General features: G+C 42.7%; 1 protein-coding gene across 1 annotated transcript in view; it reads right to left on the bottom strand.

Annotated features, from left to right (window-relative positions):
- The window catches only part of NIN (ninein (GSK3B interacting protein)), a 95,582-nt gene that overhangs the window by 45,302 nt on the left and 26,050 nt on the right, over nucleotides 1-24,230 (bottom strand). Inside the window, exons 5-7 of the mRNA XM_012663747.1 lie at nucleotides 18,313-18,482; nucleotides 5,400-5,439; nucleotides 3,890-4,080 (exon numbers count right to left, since the gene is read on the bottom strand). Coding sequence (XP_012519201.1) covers nucleotides 3,890-4,080; nucleotides 5,400-5,439; nucleotides 18,313-18,482 — 401 coding nt within the window. The remainder of the gene's footprint in view (nucleotides 1-3,889; nucleotides 4,081-5,399; nucleotides 5,440-18,312; nucleotides 18,483-24,230) is intronic.

Here is a 24,230-nt window from a genome sequence, read left to right as displayed (position 1 = left end):
ATGCTGCTACAACAGACAATCTTTAATATTGCTACACATTATTCTTACAAATAAAAAATTGGCCAGGTGCAGTGGCTCACGTCTGTAATCCTAGCATTCTGGGAGGCAGAGGCAGGAGGATCGCTTAAAGCTAGAAGTTTAAGACCAGCCTGAGCAACACAGTAAGACCCTGTCTCTACAAAAAATAGAAAACTTGGCGGGGCGTGGTGGTGCATGCTTGTAGTCCCAGCTACTGGGGAGGCTGAGGCAGGAGGATTGCTTAAGCCCAGGAATTTGAAGTCACAATGAGCTATGATGACGCCACTGCGTTCTAGCCCAGGCAACAGAGAGAGACCCTATCTGGAAAAGAAAAAATTGCTTAAAAAAAAAATAGCTTCCTAGTATCATAACAATAGAAATTAGTTGGATGTTCATAATACCTCTATACAGTGGTGACTCTAAGTGATATTTTGCTTACATTGAATTACTGGAATTGGTATGGTAGCACAGCAGAATTTGGTCCGGGACAGACTGTAATGATCTAAGAGTTTGGGTCTGAAACTCATAACTTGGGGTTTAGAACCTTACTTAGAACAACACTGCATCTATTGGGTTCTTGTTTTAATGCTTTAGCACAAGAGAAACGAAAATTGGTTGAGAAGGATTTTATGAGTGTGTAACAGAAGAATTCTGAGAGATGTAAAGATGAGGGAGTTCTGGCTGGCTATTTGCACCCCCTGACAATAATCAAGTGGGCCCCAACATATAACAGGGGAAGAGGAGACTGGGCTACTGCCCCAGCTAGAGGCTTGCCTGGAAATGGGTTGTTCCCTAGCTCCAGAGAGGCGTGGGCAGGGGAATGGTGCAATGGGAATCACACAACAGGAAGGAAAGACAAACACCTTTCACTGGCAGTTGGATTCCTCTTTATTGGGGAGGATAAATTTTTCCTATAGAAACATGCCTCCAATGTACAAAAAACAAATCACCTGGATATCTTGTTAGAATGCAGACCTGCACATAGTAGGTCTGGCAGTGGGGCCTTGAGACTCTGCATTTCTAACAATCTCCTGGGTGACACCCATGTCACTGAGTAGCAAGGAGACAGAATAAGCAACAAATTTACTCTTGTAGCATTAGAGCCTATGATTGGGTCCATTCTAACAGAGGCCTCAATTCTCTTAACACATTCTCAAATTTTTAATATTTATTCCACAAATCTGGACTAGGATTGCTGGGATTTATGTCATCTCATAATTGTTGACTTTATTCATGTAAGTGCTTGAGGCATTTGTTTCATCTCAAATGCTTTTTTCCAATTACACCCAATAGTAAAGGTCTGTTTCCACTCTTGCTTTTATCCTACTTCCTCTAGAGAGAACTCTGAAACAAGAAAACCATTCCAAAGAGTAGAAATCTTTGGAAGAAGCAATAGTTCCTAATAGAGAATGTTGTAGTCAAATCAACAGACAGGTATTTGGGGCAAGATTCTGAGGTTGCCAAGATCCCTTTGCTTTTTGTTTCTTGTTCTTATCAACCAAAACAACACTCGCCTAGAGGACAAGGCTTTCAGGACCATCAAACCAGAAGTTATGGTAAAATCCAGGTGTGTCGATTGAAGTTAACAAGGTAACAGTTTGGCTCTAACATTAGATCCACACTGCCTGACCTTATGACCTTGGGCAAATCAGTGCACAGCTTCCGGATGGCCTAAACACCCATCACCTGCCCATTCAAGGTGGTGGAGCAGGTGGGCCCTGCCAGTTTTTTTAGATGGGGGAGTGGGCAAGCGGTGAATAAAAGGGTACAGATTCAGAACAGGGTGGAGGGGCAGGGTGAGGCAGAAAAGAATGCAGGCAAAATGGGCAACCAGAAGACCCCTACCCTCTGAGCAGGAGCTGCCTCTAGAACAGGGAGGGCATTCTCACTCCCCGTGACACATGGGCCATGTCTATGGTTGGCTGGTTTTCTGATGTGTAAGGTGGGAGAAAATGCACTAGAATAGGGATCACAAACCCAAATACCCAGAGAGGCCGGAAGGTGATGTAAATGAATGAGGCAGGATGGTTTTAAGACAGTAGAAAGTAGTGATTGTTGGCAAATTGAACATAGGCCTGCCTGCCCTCTCCGATGGAGCTAGCTGTGTCTCACTTCCTGTAAAATGGAGCCAAATCTTGGATATTTAAAAAAAAAAAACTTCTGATTTTAAAAGTGTAGCAGTAAGTTCAATTTTTAAAACATTAGGTAAGCCAAATAAAATAGGCTTTGGGCCAGATTTGGCATCAAGGAGGCTAGTTCACCATCCCTGACCTGTTGTCATCCTTGTTTCTGGGAAGCAGAGTTCCAGTTATAGGCAAAAGATAGTAAATCTATTTCCCCTTCATGAAAACATGCAGCAGCTGTGATCTCACTTTCTTTATCTATAAAATGAGGGGATGACTAAATCTAAAATTGCTTTTGGTTGTAAAATTTTAGGATTCCGAGTTTATGTTAATGAGATCATCTCGAACTTCTAGCTCCTCTGTGGTTTAAAGCTGGTAATAGTAAGTACTACAGTATTTCATGATTGTTCTTTAGGAGGAAAAACACTCAGTGGAGGCTATATTCAATAAACAATCCTTTATTCATCCTCAGGCCAGAGAAAAATAACTAAATGCATTACTTCTTTTCCTGGGTTTTGGAAACTCCACCAGAGAAGAAAACGCAGCTCCCCACAAATGGCTGTAGTTTAACAGCTTATTCCAAGAATTGGCTTTAGATAAATAATCCAAGTTTGTGCAATATTTCTTGGCAAAAACAACCTGAGGTTCTGCATATTGCACTAGTTTATAATTTAGGAGGATGAATTTAATTTTATGACTCAACAGCCACCACTGAAAAGTTAGTTACCCCTGAGCCATTAAAAAGGTAGTTAAAGGGTGTGTAATGGTCACATATACGAGAGAGAAGAACGCGGGGGGAATCTTTTCTGTAAGCAAGGCTACTTGGAAGCTTTTGATGATAAAACTCTTTCTTGTTTAGGAAAATAACACCACTTATCCCCCGAGCAAGCAGACAGAACAGTTTCAAATATCATTATAATCAAAGATTCCCAAAGCTACAACTATAGCCCTAACCTCTCTCCAATTCTCATTTTCAGCTCTTTGAAAGACGTATCTTGGAATTATTTATATTCTCACATTTCACAGCTATTCTGGTGGTGGGCCCTGCCAGTTCCCCTCCTAATGTTTCAGAAGTTCTGAAGGTCAGAGTTTTACCAAGGAAGAGTCTTTTGGCGGCTCCTTCAAAACTCTTCTTTGTACTTTCAAAACCACCAAACCACCCTTTTCCATTTCCTCATGACCAGAATATCGTAATGGCTCCTGGCTGCTCTGTCCAGCCCAAGCCTCTCTTCATGCCAGCACGTAAAAGCAGCTCAGACCACCCTCAGCAAGTAAGTTTCTCCTACACATTGCTCAATCTGCTTATGAACCCAGGGACGATATTAAGATCTTCTTTCCAGAAACTAAACTTATCAGACTGACCTTCAAAATCTCACCGAACTCAAATCTACTGAACTCCTTCCTCAATTCTTCCTCCATACTTTTCCCACGTTTTATTCTGTGAGTGACACCTCTACAAATATATCTGATATCACAGCTACGCTGAGCTAATGTCTGACAGTTTCACATGGGGCAACATGCCGACTGCACTGAGGGGCATATAGTATGGGCTCAGTAAGTGTCAGTAATTCTTTTCCATGGCACAGCAAGAGCTCCTCAATGACAGAATCTTCATGAATGATTTCCCAGGGGGAAAAAATGACGTTCAACAAGCTACAGGAAGCCATGATATGGTTGTTCCTAGTCTGTGGCCGGGGAAGCTTTTATCATCATCATTATTCCTAAATAAAATATACTGCCAGACTTACCTCTCCATCAATATTCTGCAAACCATACTGCTCACAGATGGAGACCAGCTTCTTTCGGTTCAGGTGACCATCACGGGTGATCCCCAAATCTTCACAGACTTCTTGCAGTTTCTCTTCTATCCAGTCTTGGGGAGGGACAGACCCACTCTGCGAGGCATTCAAATCATCCGGGTTCCAAAACCTTAACTGGCCTGAGATCAAAGCATAGATCGTGTTGTCTCCAAAACAATTGCAAAGAGAGAATGCCTATTCTCAAAGAAAAATGTGCTTTTTGAAAATAAATATTATAAGAAACAGACAATAAGTGTTCATTCCACTTTGATTTGGCCCTGAAGCGCCAATGAAGTGGAACCACTGGTCCTTAGGCTGCAACTAGAGCAAAAAGGCACCCTGTGGCTCTCTGGCAGTCATACCTAGGGGAGAAATGTTATCTCCTGTGTAATACTGCAAAGTTCTAGGCTTTTTTTATTCTGACTGAGAACATCACAAGCTTAGGCTGTAGTGTGGTCATAAGAGAAGGCTGGCTGAGAGCTATTCCAGAGAGCTCTGTGAACTCTGCCTCAACTGTAGCTGCCAGACTGAATTCTCTCCACTTTCTTTCTAGTCTAAATACTAGAGCGTCTTTTACTGAGAAGGAAATAATTTCATGATAAAAGTCTCAAGATTAGCCTGTTCCCAAGTCTTTACATATGGATATTCTGACATACAGAAACCAAACAGCCCAACTTGAAAGAATGGTTGCCAACTACAAGTTCCCAATTATATATTAAAGATAAATTCTATTTGAAGACTTAAAGATCAAACTACTTATTTAAAAATCAAAACTGCTTATTTATCCTCTATTAAAATTCCCATCTTCTAAATGTTCTACTTACATATTAGAGATTCTGTAAAGTCATCACTTAAGCATGAAATAATTACTGGCACAATTTTGTGTGTCTGGAAGAACCTTGGAGGGTTGAAAGGAGTTTCAGTGCTACTCGTATTATTTACTGACAGAAATCAAGCCCATTACTGTTGTGTCTTTCAGGTTGGAGATCTAAGAACGCATTGTGTTGTAATTACGCCTAAGTATGGTTGATCCAGAGCAGGCTGTGAATGGGACTGAGGTTCTGTCAGCTAATCCACAGCGCCATCTGGTGGCCAGAGCATCAACATGTTCGGAGGCTTCTTAAATACGTTTGAAACTTATCAAGGGATGCATTTTATTAATAATAGGTCGCTATTTAGTTTAGGACTGTTTGCAAATAAATTTGAAAGTCTGCATAAGAGAATAATTAGCCCATAAGTGGAATTATACATCTTAATTGTCATTTCCTGCATGATGTTAAATCCTAGGACTTTAAAACTAAGAGCTATCAACTGGGAATGAATTTTTTGTTGCCATTGTTCTCAACGTTAGTTCCCAGCTGGCCTCCAGCATCAGAAATGCAGGCAGCTGGGGTGTGAAGAGTGGCCTCTGAATGCATCCCTTCCCTTCCTGGCAGGTCCTGACACACTCAGCTCTTACCTTCCGCTTCATACTCCTCACTGTGTTGCGTCTTCCAGTGCTAGAGAAGGCAAGAGAAGATTAGTGTGCTTTAGAACTTATTCATAAAGATCTATTCTAGCTTTTCCTAGACCAGATCACTCTGTGCCTCGGAAATCATCATTTGACAGAGTCATAAGATTTCAGGACCCTCCAGTGTTTATTCAAATGGTTTCTCTTCAGTTAACCACCAATCAAGAGAAGACTCCTAAGAAATACCACACAACCTTCCACAGTACTTCACCAAGGAATTGTCTTTCTCATTTGCAAAGTCACATATTCAACAGCAAAACCTATCACAACCAATTAAACCAAGCCAAAGCAAATATTCAGAATCCATCAACCAACAAGGATTATGCATGCATTTATGAATTTGTTCTTTAATAAATGTGTATTGAGTGCTCACTTTTGCGCTGGGTACTGTACATGTTTCCAGATTCAAGAAGTTTATACACTAATGAAGACACCGCAGTCAAATAATCAGGAAGCACAAGAGGGCAGTGTTTTAAGTGCTATGATGAGGAAGTTCAGGATGGTATGTGGGTACCTAAATGGGACACTTCAGACATGGTAGATCAGGGTAGACTTCCTGGAAGAAGCAACGTCTAAACTGAAGGATAAATTGCAGAGAGCCAAGTGAAAAAAAGAAAGCAGTTATAATTTGCTGAAGCAAGGAGGCAAGAATGATCCTGGTATGTTTGCGGCACACTGAGGAGAGGTGCAACCCAAAATGAGTGGGCTAGAAGCGTGAGTTAAATGAAACATACCTTACCAGCAAATTACATTAAAAGTAGTGAAATTTATCTGAAATGGAACATTTTGTCCCCTTATCATGCTACATTACTACTGGGTCTTCTCCAAGGCCACAACATACACTTGTGGGCAAAGCTGCCCAGCCAAGGGCACAAGTCATAACCCAAATCCAGCCCTTGGCTCCACTGGCCAAGCATGGTACAAGTTAGCTTCCTGCCAGTTGCAGCGAGTAGGTCCACAGTGGCTTTGGCCTCTCCAGTGAGCTGTCTAATCACTGCTGTTGGGAGGTCCTACAACCACTGAAGGAAACCACATTGAGAAAAGGTGAATCCCCCTTTCAAAACAGGGCTGCTGTCTTAGCAAAGATCCAATTTTATGAATGAAGCTGCCTTTGATAAATAATCAGCCCATTCTCTGAGATGCCTGAACTGTACAAGACTAGTTAATATCTAGTTATATAAACTGAGGTCTTCTTTTAGGCAACCTAAGCTCATCTACTTTATTCTCCACACTCACTTGTGGTAGTTCTCTCCTCTTAAACGAGGGACAACCATCTACCACAATTTCACAGCTCCACATTTTACTTAGAAAGATATTGAAGATAGCACCATTCAGAGTTCACCTAATTTGGCCACACTAAACTGAAACCCCAAACTGACAATGCTGAAGTGGATTATTCTGGGCATACGGAAGACACCAAAAGGCCATAACTTAAAATATGTAAGTTCACTACAACTCATTCGGATTACAACTGAAAGTCACTAATAAACATGGTATCAGTGAAAACTGAATTAGGACACTGCGATCTTTGCTTATTTGTTTCTGATAATTTTATCAGATCACTCAGCCCATGTTCCTGGGCTGAGTATGATATGTTAAGACATATCTTGAAACTGGTAGATGTATGAGGCATGGTGGATCACAAAGAAAGTGGTGGAGTACACAAGCCCTCCATAAATTTTGTTACATTATCATTTCTGGTCAGAATTTCACTGGTTTTATATAAGAAAGTTTAAATCAATAAAGCTTCACTAATAAATACATCTTGTCTGACTGCCCCTCTACATTTATTTCTCTATCAAAGCAGATGATTTAAATGCTCATGCTACTTTGGCACCCAAAACTGTGAAAATTCATTATTTAGCATATAAGTTGGAAACATCCTAGAATTAAATCTATTAAGTCCACCTACAACACATAAAATAGGGTTTTATGGTTTAAAAACCATTGGTCAAAATAAATCCTACCAAATCACAAGCAAGGAATGATTTTTAATAGCAGAAACTGATGGGAGAAATGGCAGGAGAATGTTATCACTGGACCCAAACCATGAAGACAGCCCAGCTGGGTATACAGTTGTAAACATGCAACATAAACACACACCTTCAAAAAAATCCTTGATAATTCGTAAAGCAACAAGGTGTATATATTGTTACATAAAAGTTTCTTACATTTGCTCATTTACTTCTAAATTCGTTTTAAAATCCTGAGCAATGGTTCAGAGAACCAAGATACACCGATACACTGTTTCCAACCTCTCATAGTCTATGGGACTAGGTGCATGTTGCGATTCATTCCCTTGCTGTCTTCTTTCCCGGATTTTTACACCTAATAAACAAGAGACAGAGGCTCCCGCACAGACTCGGGAGCCAGAGTACCTGCGCTGAATCCTGCCTTCCCTACCAGGCTGGCCTTTGCCAAGTTTCTTGACCTTTTTTGCCTCAGGTTCTCCACCTGTAAAATGGAAATAAAGTTGTGCATATTTCATAGAGTTGTGATAAAGTGCTTAGAATTGTGCCTGGCACATCATAAATTTTATTAAATTTTGTTATTTTTATTGGACATGTGTTTATGTAATATATATTAAATTTATATTTGCACAGTTTTTTTTATTACCACGTTTAAACTTAAAGCGTTCATTTGCATAGGCCTGGGGAGGTATCCTTTATGCATATAAATTTGTAAGAAAAATGCCAAGTCTCCAGCACATAAGCAAAGAACACAGACAATTCACGTAAGAGGCAACACAATTAAACAAATATGGGGGAATGTTCCTCTCAACAGCAATCAAAGAAGTATAAAGTAAAACCAAAGAGTCATTTTGTTCCTATTAAATTAGCAAAGAATTTAAGATATGACTCTACTCTCATCAAGGTTATGATTTAAAATAGGCCTGTTTATATGTTACTGGTAACAATGTAAATGGATATCATTCTTTTAGTAAATGGCTTTATGTATCAAAAAAAATAAAAAATGTTCATATTCTTCGATCCAATAATTTCACTTGATATCCAAATGCAATAAAATCAAACAAAAACCATATGTATAAATATGTGTATTGTAGCACTTTTTGTAACAATAAAGTATTGAAAACAATTTAAATATTTGACAGTGGGGCATGAAGTATAATGAATGATATATCATATCATTAAAAGTATAATTAAAAGTCATTAAAAGTATAATGAAAAGTCATTAAAAGTATAATTAAAAAACCATGTAGGAACATGGAAAAACATCTCATGAAACATTAAATGAGAGACCACAACAAAAATGTTCCCTCTACTATGATTACCACTGGCAAAAATATTTACACAATTAGACATAGACTGGAAGGAAATAGAGATAATAAAAATAGATACATTTTGGTTGATGGACTATGAGAGACAATTTTATTTCCTTTACTGTTACACATGTTGTTTATGCAACACAAATAGGTACGATTTTCACTATTTCCTTTGCCCACCTGCCCTCAAATTCTCACTACATTAATTTCCTATGACTGGCGTGGGGATAAAGGTACCTTGGTAAGTACCTCTCTGCAATGTCAGCATCATCCTCCTGCACTGTGACAGCTGGGGACAGTTTGGTGGGAAGAGCTGGTGCTGCTCAGGTGAGCGAATGTTCCTGATGCCAATGCCTCCCGAGCTTGGCAGAGTGTGGCAAGATCAGAGACACGTGTCTGGGACCTGCCTTCTTGAGACAGTCCAACCCAACGGAGTCAGGCAGAGCACAGCCTCCTAAACCCCAGGCAGCACCTATACCCGCACCTTAAGTGATGTCACACAAATCCTTAAGGCAAGTCGGGGTGGCAGGGAAGGGATAACTTAGACATGTTTCAAAATGTCCTGTAGTACTGGTTTCCCAAGCATTCCTCCCACGACCATTTGTAAGAAACAAAGACCCAGCTGGGACCGCCCTGCTGAAAGGAGACGTGAGCTTATGCTAATGGCTACATTTTCAGTCCAAGGCTACCTCCATTGGAGATGGAGTTTACCACTGAGATAGGATATATGCTATGCTTCTTCCTCATCTCAACCAAGGGTCTGTTCCGTTAGTAAGAGGGAGGTAAGCACGTGAGGGCTGAACATTTGTTATTAAATTGCAATTTCGGGAGGTGGGTGGGGGAAGATTCAATTCATTCACAGCTCATTTATTTTCATTCTCACTGCCTGGAGCCAGCAGTTCCAATTAAAAGGCAGGGGAGAAGGAGGGGAAGGCAGGTTAGAAGGCTGGGGGGATTAGATCATTCAGCTACTGGAACACCACCATTGAAAGGAGGCATCTTTCCGGAAGAGGGTCCTGTCATTGCAGAGGCCTTACCCAGCACAGTGAAAGCCTGGCAGGTGGCCTCCAGAGCAGATCCGCCGTGAGCACTGGAAGGGACAGAATCACAAAAATGTTTGGGAAACTAGGGGAGCAAGGGAGGGACAACTGCTGGGATGTGTTCACAATACTAAATTCATGAGAAAGGATTTTTGATTTCTTCCCTTGAAATGTATGTAGCCTCTCACTGGAGAAAGAACGGATTACTAATACGTACAAAAACCATCCTGTGGAACTTCAGTTCCTCCCTACTCAGGAGGCACAGTTGTAGAGTGGGTAAGCACAGGGCTCGGCAGGCAGACTGTCTGGGTTAGGTCTGGCTCTACCATGTTGTGTGACCCCTCAGTGCCTCACTTTAATCTACAAAGTGGGGATGACACTCCTACCCACCTAATGGGACATGGAGGCACGTGCTTGGCTCTTAGGAAACGTTAGCTGTTGTTATTATTTCAGCCAGAACAGAGATGTGGTTAGGGGTCTGGACTCCACAGCCAGAGTCCCTGAGTTCAACTGCAGCTCCACCACTTACTGGCAGTGTGACCCTGGGCAGGTTACTTAACCTCTGTGTCCCTCGGTTTCCTCATGGGTAAGTGAACAACAATACCTACCTTCGAGGGTGTGACTCATATTTGGAAAGCACTTAGAATAGTGCCTGCTAAGTGCTAAGTATTTGTTAAGAAAATAAATATTACAATTACTTTCTTACTACTTGGATGTTCAAAACTAGGACAAGAGTAGAAGAAACAGCAGACAGGCCAGAGTCAGCTTTAAGAACAAACCCAGTGACTTGGAAATTCACTGAGGGTATGACGCTGGGGGGGGGGGGGGGGGGAGAACAAACCCAGAAGAGACTCTCTTTAAAAACTACAGCTCTGGTATGTTAATTAGCTTGATTTAATCATCTCCCAATACATACATACATACATCAAAATGTACCGTAACATATACAATTTTTATTTGTCAATTACATCTTCATAAAGCTGGTGAAAAATTAAAAATGACAGCTTTCAGCATGGTGATTATGATGAAGCAGTCAACTTTTGATTCAGCTTAGGATCAGGGCTTCCGCTGGAGTCCCTCCCTCTGCAGATAGTGTCCCCTGGGCAGCCACAGCTGGCAGGGGATGGCCCGTGCCAAGTGTCCTGGCCAACAGCCCCATCGAGAGCAGACAGAGGGGAGAGGAGCAGAGGTTGCCTGCTACAGAAGGCAGTCCCCACCCGCCTCCGGCAGACAAAGGGAGCCCCACACCCGCTCTGTGGGTCATGCATCTCCATGTCATCTGACCATTGTGACTGGCTCTTGGGTTGTCCTACAGCTGGACGAGGGTACCCCACACCATTAGCCACACAGGCGGCACCAATTTCAGGAATGCTTTCTTTGGAGGGACACCTGCTTTGCTGGACTGCAGAGCAGATGGCCTGAGCCTCTAGGATCCCCGGCTTCCAGCCCCGGGGCTGAGCCAGCATCTGCAGCCTGCGGACCTGGCGCAGCCCCTGCCCACAATAGCCCAGCCGCCGCCCCCACCAGCCATCTGCTCCAGCGCAGACCTTTGTGCCCCGCAGAATGTACGGCTAATTAAAACGATTATGGGGGCACACACGGGGCTATTCTTTCCCAGCAGAGGTTGCTGAGCTGATCTCAGCAGCCTCAGAGCCTGAAGCAGATTTTTTTCTTTTTTGTAAGGAGAAAGCCTCGCAAAACCAGAGAGAAGAGGAAGGAAATTTACTGGAATAACACAGCTCCCCCAACAAACTGAGCACCACACTTAGCTAAGCACAGGAAGTCTCTAAAGGAAAACAGAAATCGGTTTAAGGAGAATGCTTATGATAAAAACTTTTTAAGCTTTTAAAAATACATCATCCATGGCATATTTTATTCATGGTCCTAAATATTTATAAAGTCCAGGTTCTGAGCTGGGTATTGGAAGCTAAGTGAGCCCAGCAGGGCTGGCTATTGTTTCTGCAGGGACACACTTCCCGGGACTGCGGTTCATTTTCCACTATGCCGCCCTTGAAGGCAAAGGCAATGACAGCCCCGCTCCCAATCTCTCTATTCTGAACTCAGGGACAAGCTACTCAGCCCAGAGCTGCCACCACTAGAATGCAAATCAGTGCCTTTATCTTTAAAAGCAATTAAATGCTACAAGTAAGTGCTGGGGATAACAGGAATTATTAATACATGATTTTTAAATGCACACGCATTGAGATGAGTCCTGCTCATTGCCAAAAAGCCTTCAATACTGCCAGGGTAAGGAAATGCTGAATTTAAGAGTTTGATCCTTAAGTCTCTTCTCCAACCAAGGTTAGGGACTGGTTTTGGTTCACTGGATTTTAGGGTCCTTAAAGGAAAGGGATTTTTTTTAAAAAAAAAATACCTCTCCTGTTCCTCAGAGTTGCTCAATGGGTACTAAATAATACTTTTCTATGTGGAAGATATTTAATGGTATATAGTTGGAAAATGTTCCCATCATCATTAAAATTACTTTGTTAATTTTTGATTTGTTGTCTGTTTTAGTTTCTAGTTAGAAAATAAATATTAGAAATTGTTGATCTGGAAGGTGGTGGGCTGGGGGCTGGACTCCAAGGGAATTCCCTCTGGGATTAAGTCAGGAAGACTTCCCAGGTCACCCAAGCCTGCAAGTACATGTTAGAACAAGAGACATCTTATAGCTTTGAAGGGGCTCCTTTGTATCACTGTCAAGTGATCTACAATTGCATCCTGAATGAGTGTTTCATCTCTGGGAATAGCCATATGACCTGAAAAGACTTAAGAAATATAAAGGGGAAGACAGGAATTCCATTAATAAAAAATCTATCCTGATGACATCATATTTGCTGGGAATAGATGGCATCAGTAATGAAACTGCTTGCTTTGTCAAAGACCGAGACAGAAAAATGAGACAAGGCAGTAATGAAAATAGCTACGTTTCAACTACAAAAGATCTGAGCAGAACTTCTCTCAGTTATTAAGAAGTTTATTCCAGAATTAAACATTGACTCTGCACAATGTAAATGAATAATTCATCAAGTTTTACTGCAAAGTTATGCATATATGGAAATGAACATAAGGGAAAAGATAAGTCAGTTTCACACTTCTTGAGGAAGTTTGGTTTTATGTAGGATAGTAAAATCACTTTCTTTCTTTTTTTTTTTTTAGCTTTTAAAAAACCACTACCCCCCATCCTCCTACGCCCATGGTCCCAACACAAGGATTGGATTTGCTTGTAATGCAGCAACCAGCTTTAACTATTCTCTCGGGTTCTAACTTAAACTGCAATGTGCAAGCCAATGGTTTTGGCTTACACTACCATTGTCTGCGGTTGAAGAAATAATTGTTTAAAGCCCCTTGCTGTTGATAAGAATCTTACTAGACCCATTTTATTCCCTGTGGGGGAAAACGGTTAACAAGGTGTGCCCTGTTTTCAACCAGGGCACAGGCGAAGTGGCCCTGCCCCAATTGTATTAATTGCACAGCCTTTTCTACCAAGTCTGCGTAACAGAGAATAGAATTGAGAACTAGCTTAGCTTTGTTTTTTCCTCTTGCACCTGCCCTTGGAAGAAACATGAGCATAACGTTCAAGGTCAGTTCAGTAGCTATTCATATAAAAAGGAGAAAATTTTACTCTTCTGAATCTAAAATCTCACTGCTGTTTCCTAAAGAAGTAAAAGCAAAAACAGTGACAACCAAAACCTTCTCGCTAATCACACCTTAGGCAGGAATCAAGAAAGTGCCCTTTGTTAGTCCGGATTAATCCGGAATAGAATGTCCATCTCAGTTGACTTGGGTGAAAATGATCCCATGGAAAAAGAAAATTCACCACTTTCCTTTCAATACCACCCGAGATGAGAGGTCAGCCTCCCAAGGGCTCCATTTGCCAGATAAACACACTAAATTTGAAGTTGGACACACACTGTAGCCCAATAGTGGAACCCGCCTGTCACTTGTGAATTAAAACATTCTGCTTCAGGGTTTCCGAGTGAAATTCTGAAATACACATTTTAGTGCTGAAAATTTAGCAAGATCCCAGTAGTCCTTCCCTACAGAATGGCTTTATTGCCTTGTACACTAAACTTAGTGGGGGAGACACACTTCATAGCTAGGTTAGATATTTTCTGTTCCAGCAGGAAAGAATCAAATTGCCTGACAAAAGCATGGGGGTGGGGAGGCAGGAATGGGATAAAGACTATTAAAATATTTATAATTTATGTTGGGGTTTTAATATATATGAATGGAAAGTAAAGTCAAACATGAGCAAAAACACTTCATGACAAGGTCTATCTTCATGCATCCTATTCAGGGGACAAGGCCAAGGTGGTGGGACATTTGCAGCCTCATATGTACAAGGTGGGCCCCCCTCACCCGTGACACCACATCACAGCCTACGGTGCACCGTGAGTAGTCACCTGCTCCCAGTCACTTGTACCCAATGAAGCCTGAAGCTTCATATAGGACTTACATTAAATATAAATGTAGTTGCTTCAAAGCAATCTCTATAAAAGCCTCACCCTCACTCGCCTGCATTTCTAGATGTTTTCTTGAGTGGGAGAGAGAGGGTGGAGTTATGCATAGACTGCAGAGAATTATTCTCAGTAGTCACCGAGAATGACCTATAATTTTGGTTATGCTTATGGGAGAAAGGCTCCCAAATAAGGATTCAGAAAAAAAAAATCATGAACCTCTAACCCAGCCTGGGAATGAATTCTTGTTGACCGTGGCAGCCTCCCCTACTACTGAATAACCTTAGAGGGAAAGAGGGGAGAAATTATTATTTTATCTTTTCAGATGACTGTTTGCTCACTTATCCCCTCATAGGATGAGTTCCTAGAAGGAAGTGAGCACCCCACCCCCTCCCCCCATCAGCTTTTATAGGTCCTTGTGACACTGTTTCATTCCACGGCCCACCCCTCCACAAGTCCTCAGAAAAATAAAATTATTCTTTGTTTCAACATAGAGCTAAAATTAGTCTCTTGTTGGGTAGCAACAGACTTCCCCTTTGTTTAATTTATGACAGGTTCAGGCCCTTTTATTGTCTTCATTAAAAAATTCTAAAGTCACTTTAGGAAAAATCAGACATGTCTGAGAGCAGCAGAAACTGCAGGCCAAAGGCAAGCCAAGAATCTCACCTTCCTCGAAGCCAGGATTCAGGAGTCAAAGGAGAGGCAGAATTGGAACTAAGGCGGCCTGTCTGCAGCTTCCCATCTGACTACTCCTTACAAAATATTCACATCAGGGGAGGCCCAGCCCCACACCCTCCTTCCATATGGCCTGGTGGCACCAAGATGAAGTATGAACCCGAGGAATAAATTCTTAACACCCCCAACGAAAGGAGACCAGAGAACCTCGGGCAACCAAAAGGGAGAAAAAAAGAAGCCAACAATCCAATAAAGAACTCCTGACAGATTCAGAAGTCCTTGTAAGAGTAAATAAATCCCATAGGTCACTGAGAAATTTTTTGGTCCCTCCCCTCCCCAGCTGGAGGCCACCCTAGAAGAGGGGAGATTACCTGGGTCTCCTAGGAGACCTAGACAGCTTCTGCAGAAGGGACAGGGGGTTTTGGAGCAAGCCCATGCTGCCCGTTGGCCAACAGAGTAGCCCTCAATTGCCGAGGTAAATACGGAAACTGGCCAGGAAACAGGAATGCCATCTTGACACAATGGTATGTAACGAGACTGGCACGCTGACAAGACCATACCGCAGGACCACTGTACACGCATCAGTGAAGGCAGCGAGTATGATCCTCAACCGTGGTTGCTGCACAAAGCTGGGCTTTGCCCTTTTAACGGTCATCAGGAACATTAAAAATGTCACATGTGAAGCTATTAATTTTTTTTGAAAAGATAGAAATGATTTGAAAACTGACAGGCTCAGTTCAGCTTACAAAACACTTCATTTTTACGCAAGAAAGCAGCTAGATGACCTTTGGTTTCAGTCCACTTTTGGCAATTAAAAAAAAGGCAGGGTAAAAAGGTGCCACCCGGTTCTCCTGTAGGCCTTGTTCTGGTGTAAATATAATAATATCAAAGTTGAGTCAGTAGGAGTCCTTGCTGAGGACAGAAGTCCAGAGACATGACCCTCTCCGAGCCTCTGTTTGCAGCTGTGCTGATGGAGGGTGTTGCACACTATGGCTTCCATATATAGCATCAAGAGGTCACGTCTAAGGGGTTTCTGGAGGATCTATGGGAAGTGGTAGCACATCAAGGGTGAAATGATTCTCCCAATATATCCTTTTACTGAGACACAGGCTATAAGATTTTGCCTGGACCCAGGCCTCAGTTCTTATCTTTATTTACACATGAAACCAAAGTCCCACTTTTTAAACAGTAAACTTTCCTGGACATCAGCAGATTAAGATATACCAAGGATATAAGAAAATATGTTGTCAGTAACAAGTCAGACCTGCCTAAGAACTTTCTGGGTATTTCCAGGTGGGGACTAGAAACTATCATATCAAAAAATAAGTAATCATTTAATTTCTTAGCACCAAATAATACCTTCGGGACTGAAAATAGTTGGAGAAATGAGATATTAGATGTAAAAGTGTTTTCCACATAACAAAAACTTACTCCCTAATGTGTTGAAATGTTTTAACCATTTTTTCACAGAGAAGTGCCTCAAATACATTCCATACTACTCAGGGTTACAAAACAGACGATGTAATAAAATGATACCCTTACTGACAGCAAGATAAAGATGATGAATGCTGTACTAACTGAAGCATGCCCATTAATTGCCTTCCTGAAATTGTATATATAAAATTTTCGTGCATGTGAGTATATGTGTTTTACTGGGGAAAGGTCCCTATCTAAATTCTCAAAGGGACCCAAGAAAGGGGAGGGACCACTGAAACTGCACCTAAGATGGGAAGTAGTCTCTGGCCCAGACTGAGCAGCCTCCTGGTTCTGTGATGTTCTAGGCAGTGTTTTCCTTCTCCTTTTCATGGCTTTTCCTGTTTTCGGCCATCACTTCTTAACTCACATACTATTACGCTACCTTTGTGGTTTTTCTCTCTTCTAGTTGTTTGTACTCTTTCTCTTCTCAATAACATTTCTGCTACTGCTCTTTCACTTCTGGTGTGAGGACAAGTATCACTTGTTTTAAAGAAATGATGCAGACTTCTGATTAACAGACCAGTCATGTGTTCTTGTGAATTTCACTACTTATTGCCAGTTGCATTTCTGCTCCACACACGGGCTCTTTCTAGTTACCTTTGAGTTTGTGGGTCTTCTGGAAAGTTGAGGATGCTAAATGTCTGACTGCAGAGGACATTATTGGGAGTAAGCTTCCTGCAGATTACAGTAAGCTGAACATAGACGTTAGACAGCAGTGAACACATATGTGTGCATACACGCACACCCAAATCAACCTACAATCTACAGACCACTTTCTGAAAGTTGAAATGCTTTGTCTCCTTTCTGGTTTATATTAGTATCTGCAGCTCCAGTCTGAGCTGGGATTTGCAAGAAATATTTAGAGCTTGCTCAGCATGGCATTTTCAATCATGTTCTATAAATGGGATGCTGGTAAATGAGCCGTAAAGAAAGAATAAAGAAAATGTTAATGCTCCTCCTTTATTGGTAGATTACGGCAACGTGTGCAATGAAAAGAAGGGAGATGAGGGAGGCAGGCGAACCTCCAAACGCTGGAGAGCGAGACATGCCCGGGTGCAACAGAACCAGTAAGCAGAACCGTGGCAGCTGCTGAGCACTGTGCAAGCACCCCTGCTTGGTGTCTTGAGGCAGGAATCAAGTGTTTGAGCTGCTTTACCACAAAAGATAAGATGCTGGCTCTCAAAATGCCTAGACGCATTGCTTTCATTTCCTACCTATCACTGATGCTGTTTTATGGTTTGGGACTGGGGGCAGGGTGGGGAGAGGAGGGGTCGGTTAGCTTTGTAAAAACTACACATGACAGGCTGGGTGCGGTGGCTCACGCCTGTAATCCTAGCTTTCTGGGAGGCCGAGGCGGGTGGACTGTTTGAGCTCAGGAGTTCAAAACCAGCCTGGGCAAGAGCGAGACCCCGTCTCTACTAAAATTAGAAAGAAATTAATTGGACGCCGGGCACGGTGGCGCATGCCTGTAGTCCCAGCTACTCAGGAGGCTGAGGCAGGAGGATCGCTTGAGCCCAGGAGTGTGAGGTTGCTGTGAGCTAGGCTGACGCCACGGAACTCACTCTAGCCCGGGCAACACAGTGAGACTCTGTCTCAAAAAAAAAAAAAAAAAAAACACTACACATGACAGTGCCATGGAGGAGAGAGATATTTCCAAGAAGAGCTACAGGTAGCAGACCCCAGATAATATAAAAATACTTGAATTCTAAATGTGTACACACGAAACATGCACAGAAAAGTCAGCTCCACGAAAGCAGAAACAGAGGTGAAAACATTTAAGATTAGCCACGTATGTCCAAAAGGCAAGTAATAAGATTAGCGAGGAGCTGGTAACTGAGCAAAGCCGCGTCATGCCATGGACTCCCGTCAGTTCTCCTGACGTGGGCGCTCACACTCGGGATCCAAATGACGGCGCCCGTCCAGCTTCTTACCTCACTGCGCTCGCTGGCTGGGATGTGTGAAGGCCGCGCTTCTTCATCCAGTGGCTCAATCACTGTCACCTCTGCAAACTCCTCCACCGATTCTTGAAACTCGGGCAAGGACCTTCGTCCATAACGCTTCCCACCTCTGACATATTTGGGCTGAGCTTCTAGTGAGCAGTCTGGGCAAGGAGACAAGAGGTGAGGCCACATTACATGAGAATCTCAGCTCTCGGCTGACGCTCACAGCCGTCAGACACAGGCTCTTATACCAGCCCCAAAATAAACCACCACTGTTTGCCAGCTGTGGTAGCCGTGGGTGTGTATGAACCATCAGGCCACATATGGAGCACGATTTCTTATTCCAAATGACTTACAGAACCTGGAGAATACATCTGCCTCTGATAGGAGAGATCCGATGACGGCAGCGAGGGATTCAACTCAACAGTTCAGAATTAAGATCAGGAGAAGGTCAGGGGTCATATCTGCTCTTCTGTTTATTAAGCTGGTGTTTTGCAGGGGTTGGGGCGCAAGAGGGAGTGGGGAGACCATACTAACAAAGAGACACCTTGGAGGAAGTCTTGGAAAATGGTAAGAAAATGGACACCGTATCAGCACTGAAAAGTTAGCATCCACACCAATTAGTCTGAAACACCTTCCCTTACCTCAATGACTCCTTTGTTAACCACTCCACTTTCTGATCTATCAGACAAGCAGGATGACAGAACAAAGAAACTGACACAGTAGATTCTAATCAATGACAGCTAGTCACTTACATGACACCTGGCATCAAGACCTCATTATAAAATTAAAAGCTGTGGAATAAAATAGCAAGTGTAAAACCACAGTAAGAAAAATGGTGTATTATGTTTTTTTCTCTTCTTGAGCACCAGTGTTATACAAAATAAAAAGGAATGTGCATGAGGGGAGAGTCATCTCTTGACCTGAAAGAAGGATGTCAGCATTTTGACGTAGCAGTTCTCAGGTTCAACATTCACCACCTTCACCACCGCCACCGCCACCACCACCACCATTACAAACTAACCCTTTTCTACAATGGATAGCTTTAAAGCAATACAATACATACTTCACTCTATTCAAATGTCATCTCAGATATAGATTTTTTTCTTAGCACCTTGCACAGTATTAGAATAAAATATTCTATTAAAATACAAAAGACTGACAATGTTTTGATTTCTAGTGTCTTATTGTCCACATAGACATATTGTCTCTCCGGAGAAAATATGTGTTTTGATTGAATATAAGTCTTAGCCAGATATGTCTGAACTTAGACATGTAGATGTTTAAATGAGATATGTACACATATCATCAAAATGAGGGTGGTTAATTAGATAAGAACTAAAAGAGCAAAACTCTTCCTTTATCACCATTGAAACCATGTTAGGGGCTAGCCGCTACTTTCCAGTGTCCCTGGGAGGACTGGTGACCCTGTTCAACTCACCACCTCCCCCCACCCCATGCCTTTTGTCCGCAAGCTCAGATTTCATTTTATTCACAAATGTGGCCCAGAAGCATTCGGAAAATGCTCGGCGAAGCTCAGAGTGAAGTATTTATGCTAGCCATATAATTTCTAGCGATATTTACATCCAGCTTTTTAAAAGTCCCAGCCAAGTCATTTTATTAGGTCGAGAGATTCTCTTGCGGGAAGTGTTTAAGCATACAAAGTTTGTATTGAAAATCGCATGCATATTTGAAGGTACCTTTTATCAGAAGAGAGTGTGTCAGCTTGTGAGTATTCAGGAGCGGCCCAGACACCCGAGCTACTTGTTGGCAGCTGACACCCACAGATACTAGTCAGATAAGAGGCAATGCAGAACTATCCTTAATTTATTACATATTCTTAAACTTCAGTGGCAGACAACAAGATACACCATTTAGTGACGATGGGGTTTTAGAAAAAATTAAAAGGAAAACTTGCAACCTCAGAAAATGGAAGGTGGGGATTTTCCCAGTGTGGGATCAGAGTCGAGTCCTGGGGATGGAAGTAGCAAAGGAGCTATTGCAGCCACATGTCCTCGGAGGAGGAGAAGTAGCGGCAGAAAGCAACCATCTTAAAAAAACCCACTGTGATCTAATCCCAAACCTACCTGTGGATGAAACGATTCCCTAGTTATTTACGATTAACTATCCCATGTGGCACAGGAAGCAGCGGGGGATCCAAAGGGCTCTTTTTCTAAGTGATGAAAGGTAACAGACTGTGAGCCAACAGGGACCCTGTTGGTTTATTTACTTTTTTATTTATGCTTTGCCAGGAACTTTTTAAAAAATTTATTTTATCTCATTTCATTAAAATAACCAAATTTTAACTTAAACATAAGCAAACTTTAACTTAATATCTTTCACAGAATATACATACATGACCAAGTCAATTTCTAGATAAGTCTATTAAACTGTATAATCTTTTCGGAAAAAAGATATTAGCACACACAAAGGAAATGGGTTATTAAGGTTTCCTCATCACTGAATTTTCTAAACCATCCATGTGACCAAGAAAGAATTAGACTAATCACACCATTTAAAAACAGTTACCTCTTAGAATTACACACACACATTCACACATTCCCCTCCTACTTAGAGCATCTGGCTCATTGCACTTACATAATAAGAGGGAAAGAGAGATGGGAAGAGTAAGAACGTCCACAGAGAACATTCCTGGTCGGCAGCCACTGCTGTGTCACGCATTTGAAAACTCTGATTCTTCTCGCCAGCCTCTGCCAGGGCTCTAGCACCCAGCAGCAGCGGTCCACCAAACAGCGGGATTTCAGGACACTCACATACTCAAGTTAAAGAATGCCTTGCTCCTTTCTTACCAGGCCAAAGGGAAGAAATGCAAAACTGCAGCCCTGGGGCAAAGTTTATTTCCTTTACAAGCGCATCCAGATGGAACATATATATTTCCAGGGTTTCCTTCTGGAACAATTTTATCCATGTTAGATAATAAGGGGTTATTTGGCTTATTAAGAAATGAAATTGCTGACGTCACATAGCTTCCTTCAACACAGGGGTGAGTAACTGCTCCTAGGAGGGGTGGGGAATGCCAGGGAGACAAGTATAAAGGACTGCAGTTCCTTTGGTGGCTGAGTTCCTTGAAAGTGCAGTTATGATTCTGACTGATTGTCAAGCGTCTGAGTCATTTTCCCTTCTTTCCCATTTCCTACTTCTCCTATTGGCATCACTACATAAAAACAGAAATGGGCTTTGGAGGAAAGCAGACAATCCCGGCGGGCCTGAAGGAGTCTGGCGCCCCATCCCCAGGGAGCTTATCATAAGATACACCACTCAGAGGAAGGTGGCTTTCAGGCAGTCCTACCTGACCTTGTTTAGATGGTCTAGGTTTTGTAAAACAAATGTTTGGTTATGAGCAGGGGGCAACAGAGAAACCATGCTTCAGTCCCCTAAAGATTGCTGTAGGAATATGGAAGTGAGTGACAGTCTCTACAGAGCAGGTGGGAAAAAGTCTGATGGGGAGTTCAAAAGATGAGGAAAATATTATCCCTTCTGGACTTAGAAATTAATAAAGTCTGCATGCTCAGACACCACATTTTTCACTCCACATCTCATCTTTCCCAAGAAGAGAAACTCTTCCAAATCTGGATGAACCACCATGCACATGTATGACTTTTGGCCAGAGGTCTTGCACATATAATAAAAAGAAAATTAAAATATAATGTCAGGCGGGGCAAACAAACAACACCTGCCCGCCTCATTCCTTTCCCAATTCCCTCTTCCCAGCAGCAGTGTGGAGGGCGAAACACATCTTCCTCAACTCCACACTAAGTGATACAGACTATACTTTTCACTCTCTCCTAAAACTGACACAGCCACCTATGAGATGCAGATTGGAACTCTCAGCTCTCCTAAAACACTGCAGGGACAGCCAAAGGCAAAGCAATGAAGATGTAAGGGAAGCTGAAATAGTTAGTCAAAAGCCTAAATACTATTTATTCAATCGAATGCTTTCTTTGCAAAAGCACAAGTTTAGAGCCCAGAATGAAGTAGCCCTCATAGCGCATACGTGGGAAGTTAAAGGAGATTTTCAAAGATGCCCTCCAGTGTTAGGCAGATTCATTTAACCTGCATTTCCTGAACACCTGCCATGTGCACAGCATTATGCTGTACATGTTGAGGGATAAAATGGATATTATATAATCTTTTCAGTCAAGCTTCCCTGTTCCCCAAAATGACCTAAGGCTATTTCAAAGATGAGGAAGAAAGGCCTGCCCTTGTGGTGCTGATATTCTCATTTTGGAATTGCTAATATAGAACTTTGCTTTCTACTTCTCTTCCTGACCCGTTTAGTGAGCCTGAGGAATCATTCCCAGAGACACCGCCCCAACCGAAGAACCTCAGCATGGAAGGGGGCTGGGGTGGGGTAAGGCCAGCAGGCCTTTCATACCACATTTCTGCCAAGTTCACAGGATTGCTGAGATCCGTTTGAAAATAAAAAGTGGTCAAGAATGAAGCATGTGCAAACCTCAAGTCAAGCCCCCCACAAGAAACTTTCCTGGGAAAAGGCAGTCAGGCAGCAGATGAGCACCACCCAGCTCCACTGCATATCCACCTCCGCGACTATTCCGAACGCGCCATTACACAGGGATCTCACAGTGAAAGCGCAAACCCACACCTGATTCCAAAGGAAAGAAAAGGGAAGAGAAAGAATCAAAGGGGAGGCCAAGACCAAGAGAGAGAGACCTAGAGATACAGACAGGGGCTGAAGGAGGCAGACACAGGCAGACTGAGACCAAGAGAGGGAGAGAAGGGGGTGGCGTAGGGGATGGTAGAGACCTAGTGGCCTATAGAGGGAGGGGGAAGGGAAGCAAGAGAAACAGATGGGGGAGGAGGATGAAGAGCCAGGGGAAGAGTGAAGTGGGAGATCAAGGAGGAGGGTGGGGGTAGAGGCAATTCAGGGTGGTAGAGCAAAGAAAGGAGTGGGGAGGAGGGTATCCCAAGGAGGGGAGGGGAAAAGAGAGGTCAAGAGAGAATGAACAGCATAAAAAAGACATCAGCAAAAGCCTTCTGACGTTATCTGCCGTTCCTTTTGCTTCCCAGACACCCCCAGCCTCATCACCCCATGCTTCTGTGTGCAAAGCCCTTTCCAAGGCAGTAGCTTGGTTGGGCGGGGGGCATTAGCACCTCGCTCCCCAACTCCTCCCCTCTCCTGGAATCTCAGCGCAAGATGTAGATTTCAATCGGATCTTTCAGGTGCTCCCTGGCGCAGTGACGGAATTTTAGGAGCAGTCTCCATATTCTCAGCCATCTGAATGATGCCTCTTGCAGGAACGCAGGGGCTTCTGGACACAAAGGTAATGGGATGGCTTTGAGTAGCCCTGGCTGGGAGCAAGGCTTGGAGGGGAAGGTCAGCACCCACCAAAGGTGCCAAATATGGTGGGTGAGTGTGGCCTGGCAACCCCAGGGCTTACTGGTCTGACTAGATGGTCTCTCTAAGCCCTACTGCAGAAGATCAATCAACAGGAAAGATCAATGAAGATCAATCAACAGGAAAGAGAGTTTGAATTGATAATGATCATATGGTTGTTTTCCCAACCTTTTCATAGGATGGTCAACCAGATGACCCCTGCATCCTGAGTCATTTTTGGGAAGAAGGAAGAGATTCACAATTAACTCATTTCTTCCAAGTAACTTCTTGGCACAACTTTCTTATTTCTTTTTTTAAAATGGCACTTGGGGGAACACAGAATATCAGATTGTTTATTGGCACAACTTTCACAGAACCCTTTCTCCTATGCATTTAGTGCAACTCATACTGTCTACTCATCTAGACAGTAACACTTTCCTGGGCAGCAGGGCTTCACGGACAGAGTCTAGGCTTTGGAATCAAATGGATCCGGACCTGGACCCTCAGTTCATGCCCAGGTTTGGAATACTTAACCTCATGAACACTTAGTTTC

Source organism: Propithecus coquereli, unplaced genomic scaffold (genome assembly GCF_000956105.1).
Source record: "Propithecus coquereli isolate 6110/MARCELLA unplaced genomic scaffold, Pcoq_1.0 Scaffold83, whole genome shotgun sequence".
Classification (NCBI taxonomy): Eukaryota; Metazoa; Chordata; class Mammalia; order Primates; family Indriidae; genus Propithecus; species Propithecus coquereli.
This window is presented reverse-complemented; position numbering and strand designations above follow the sequence as displayed.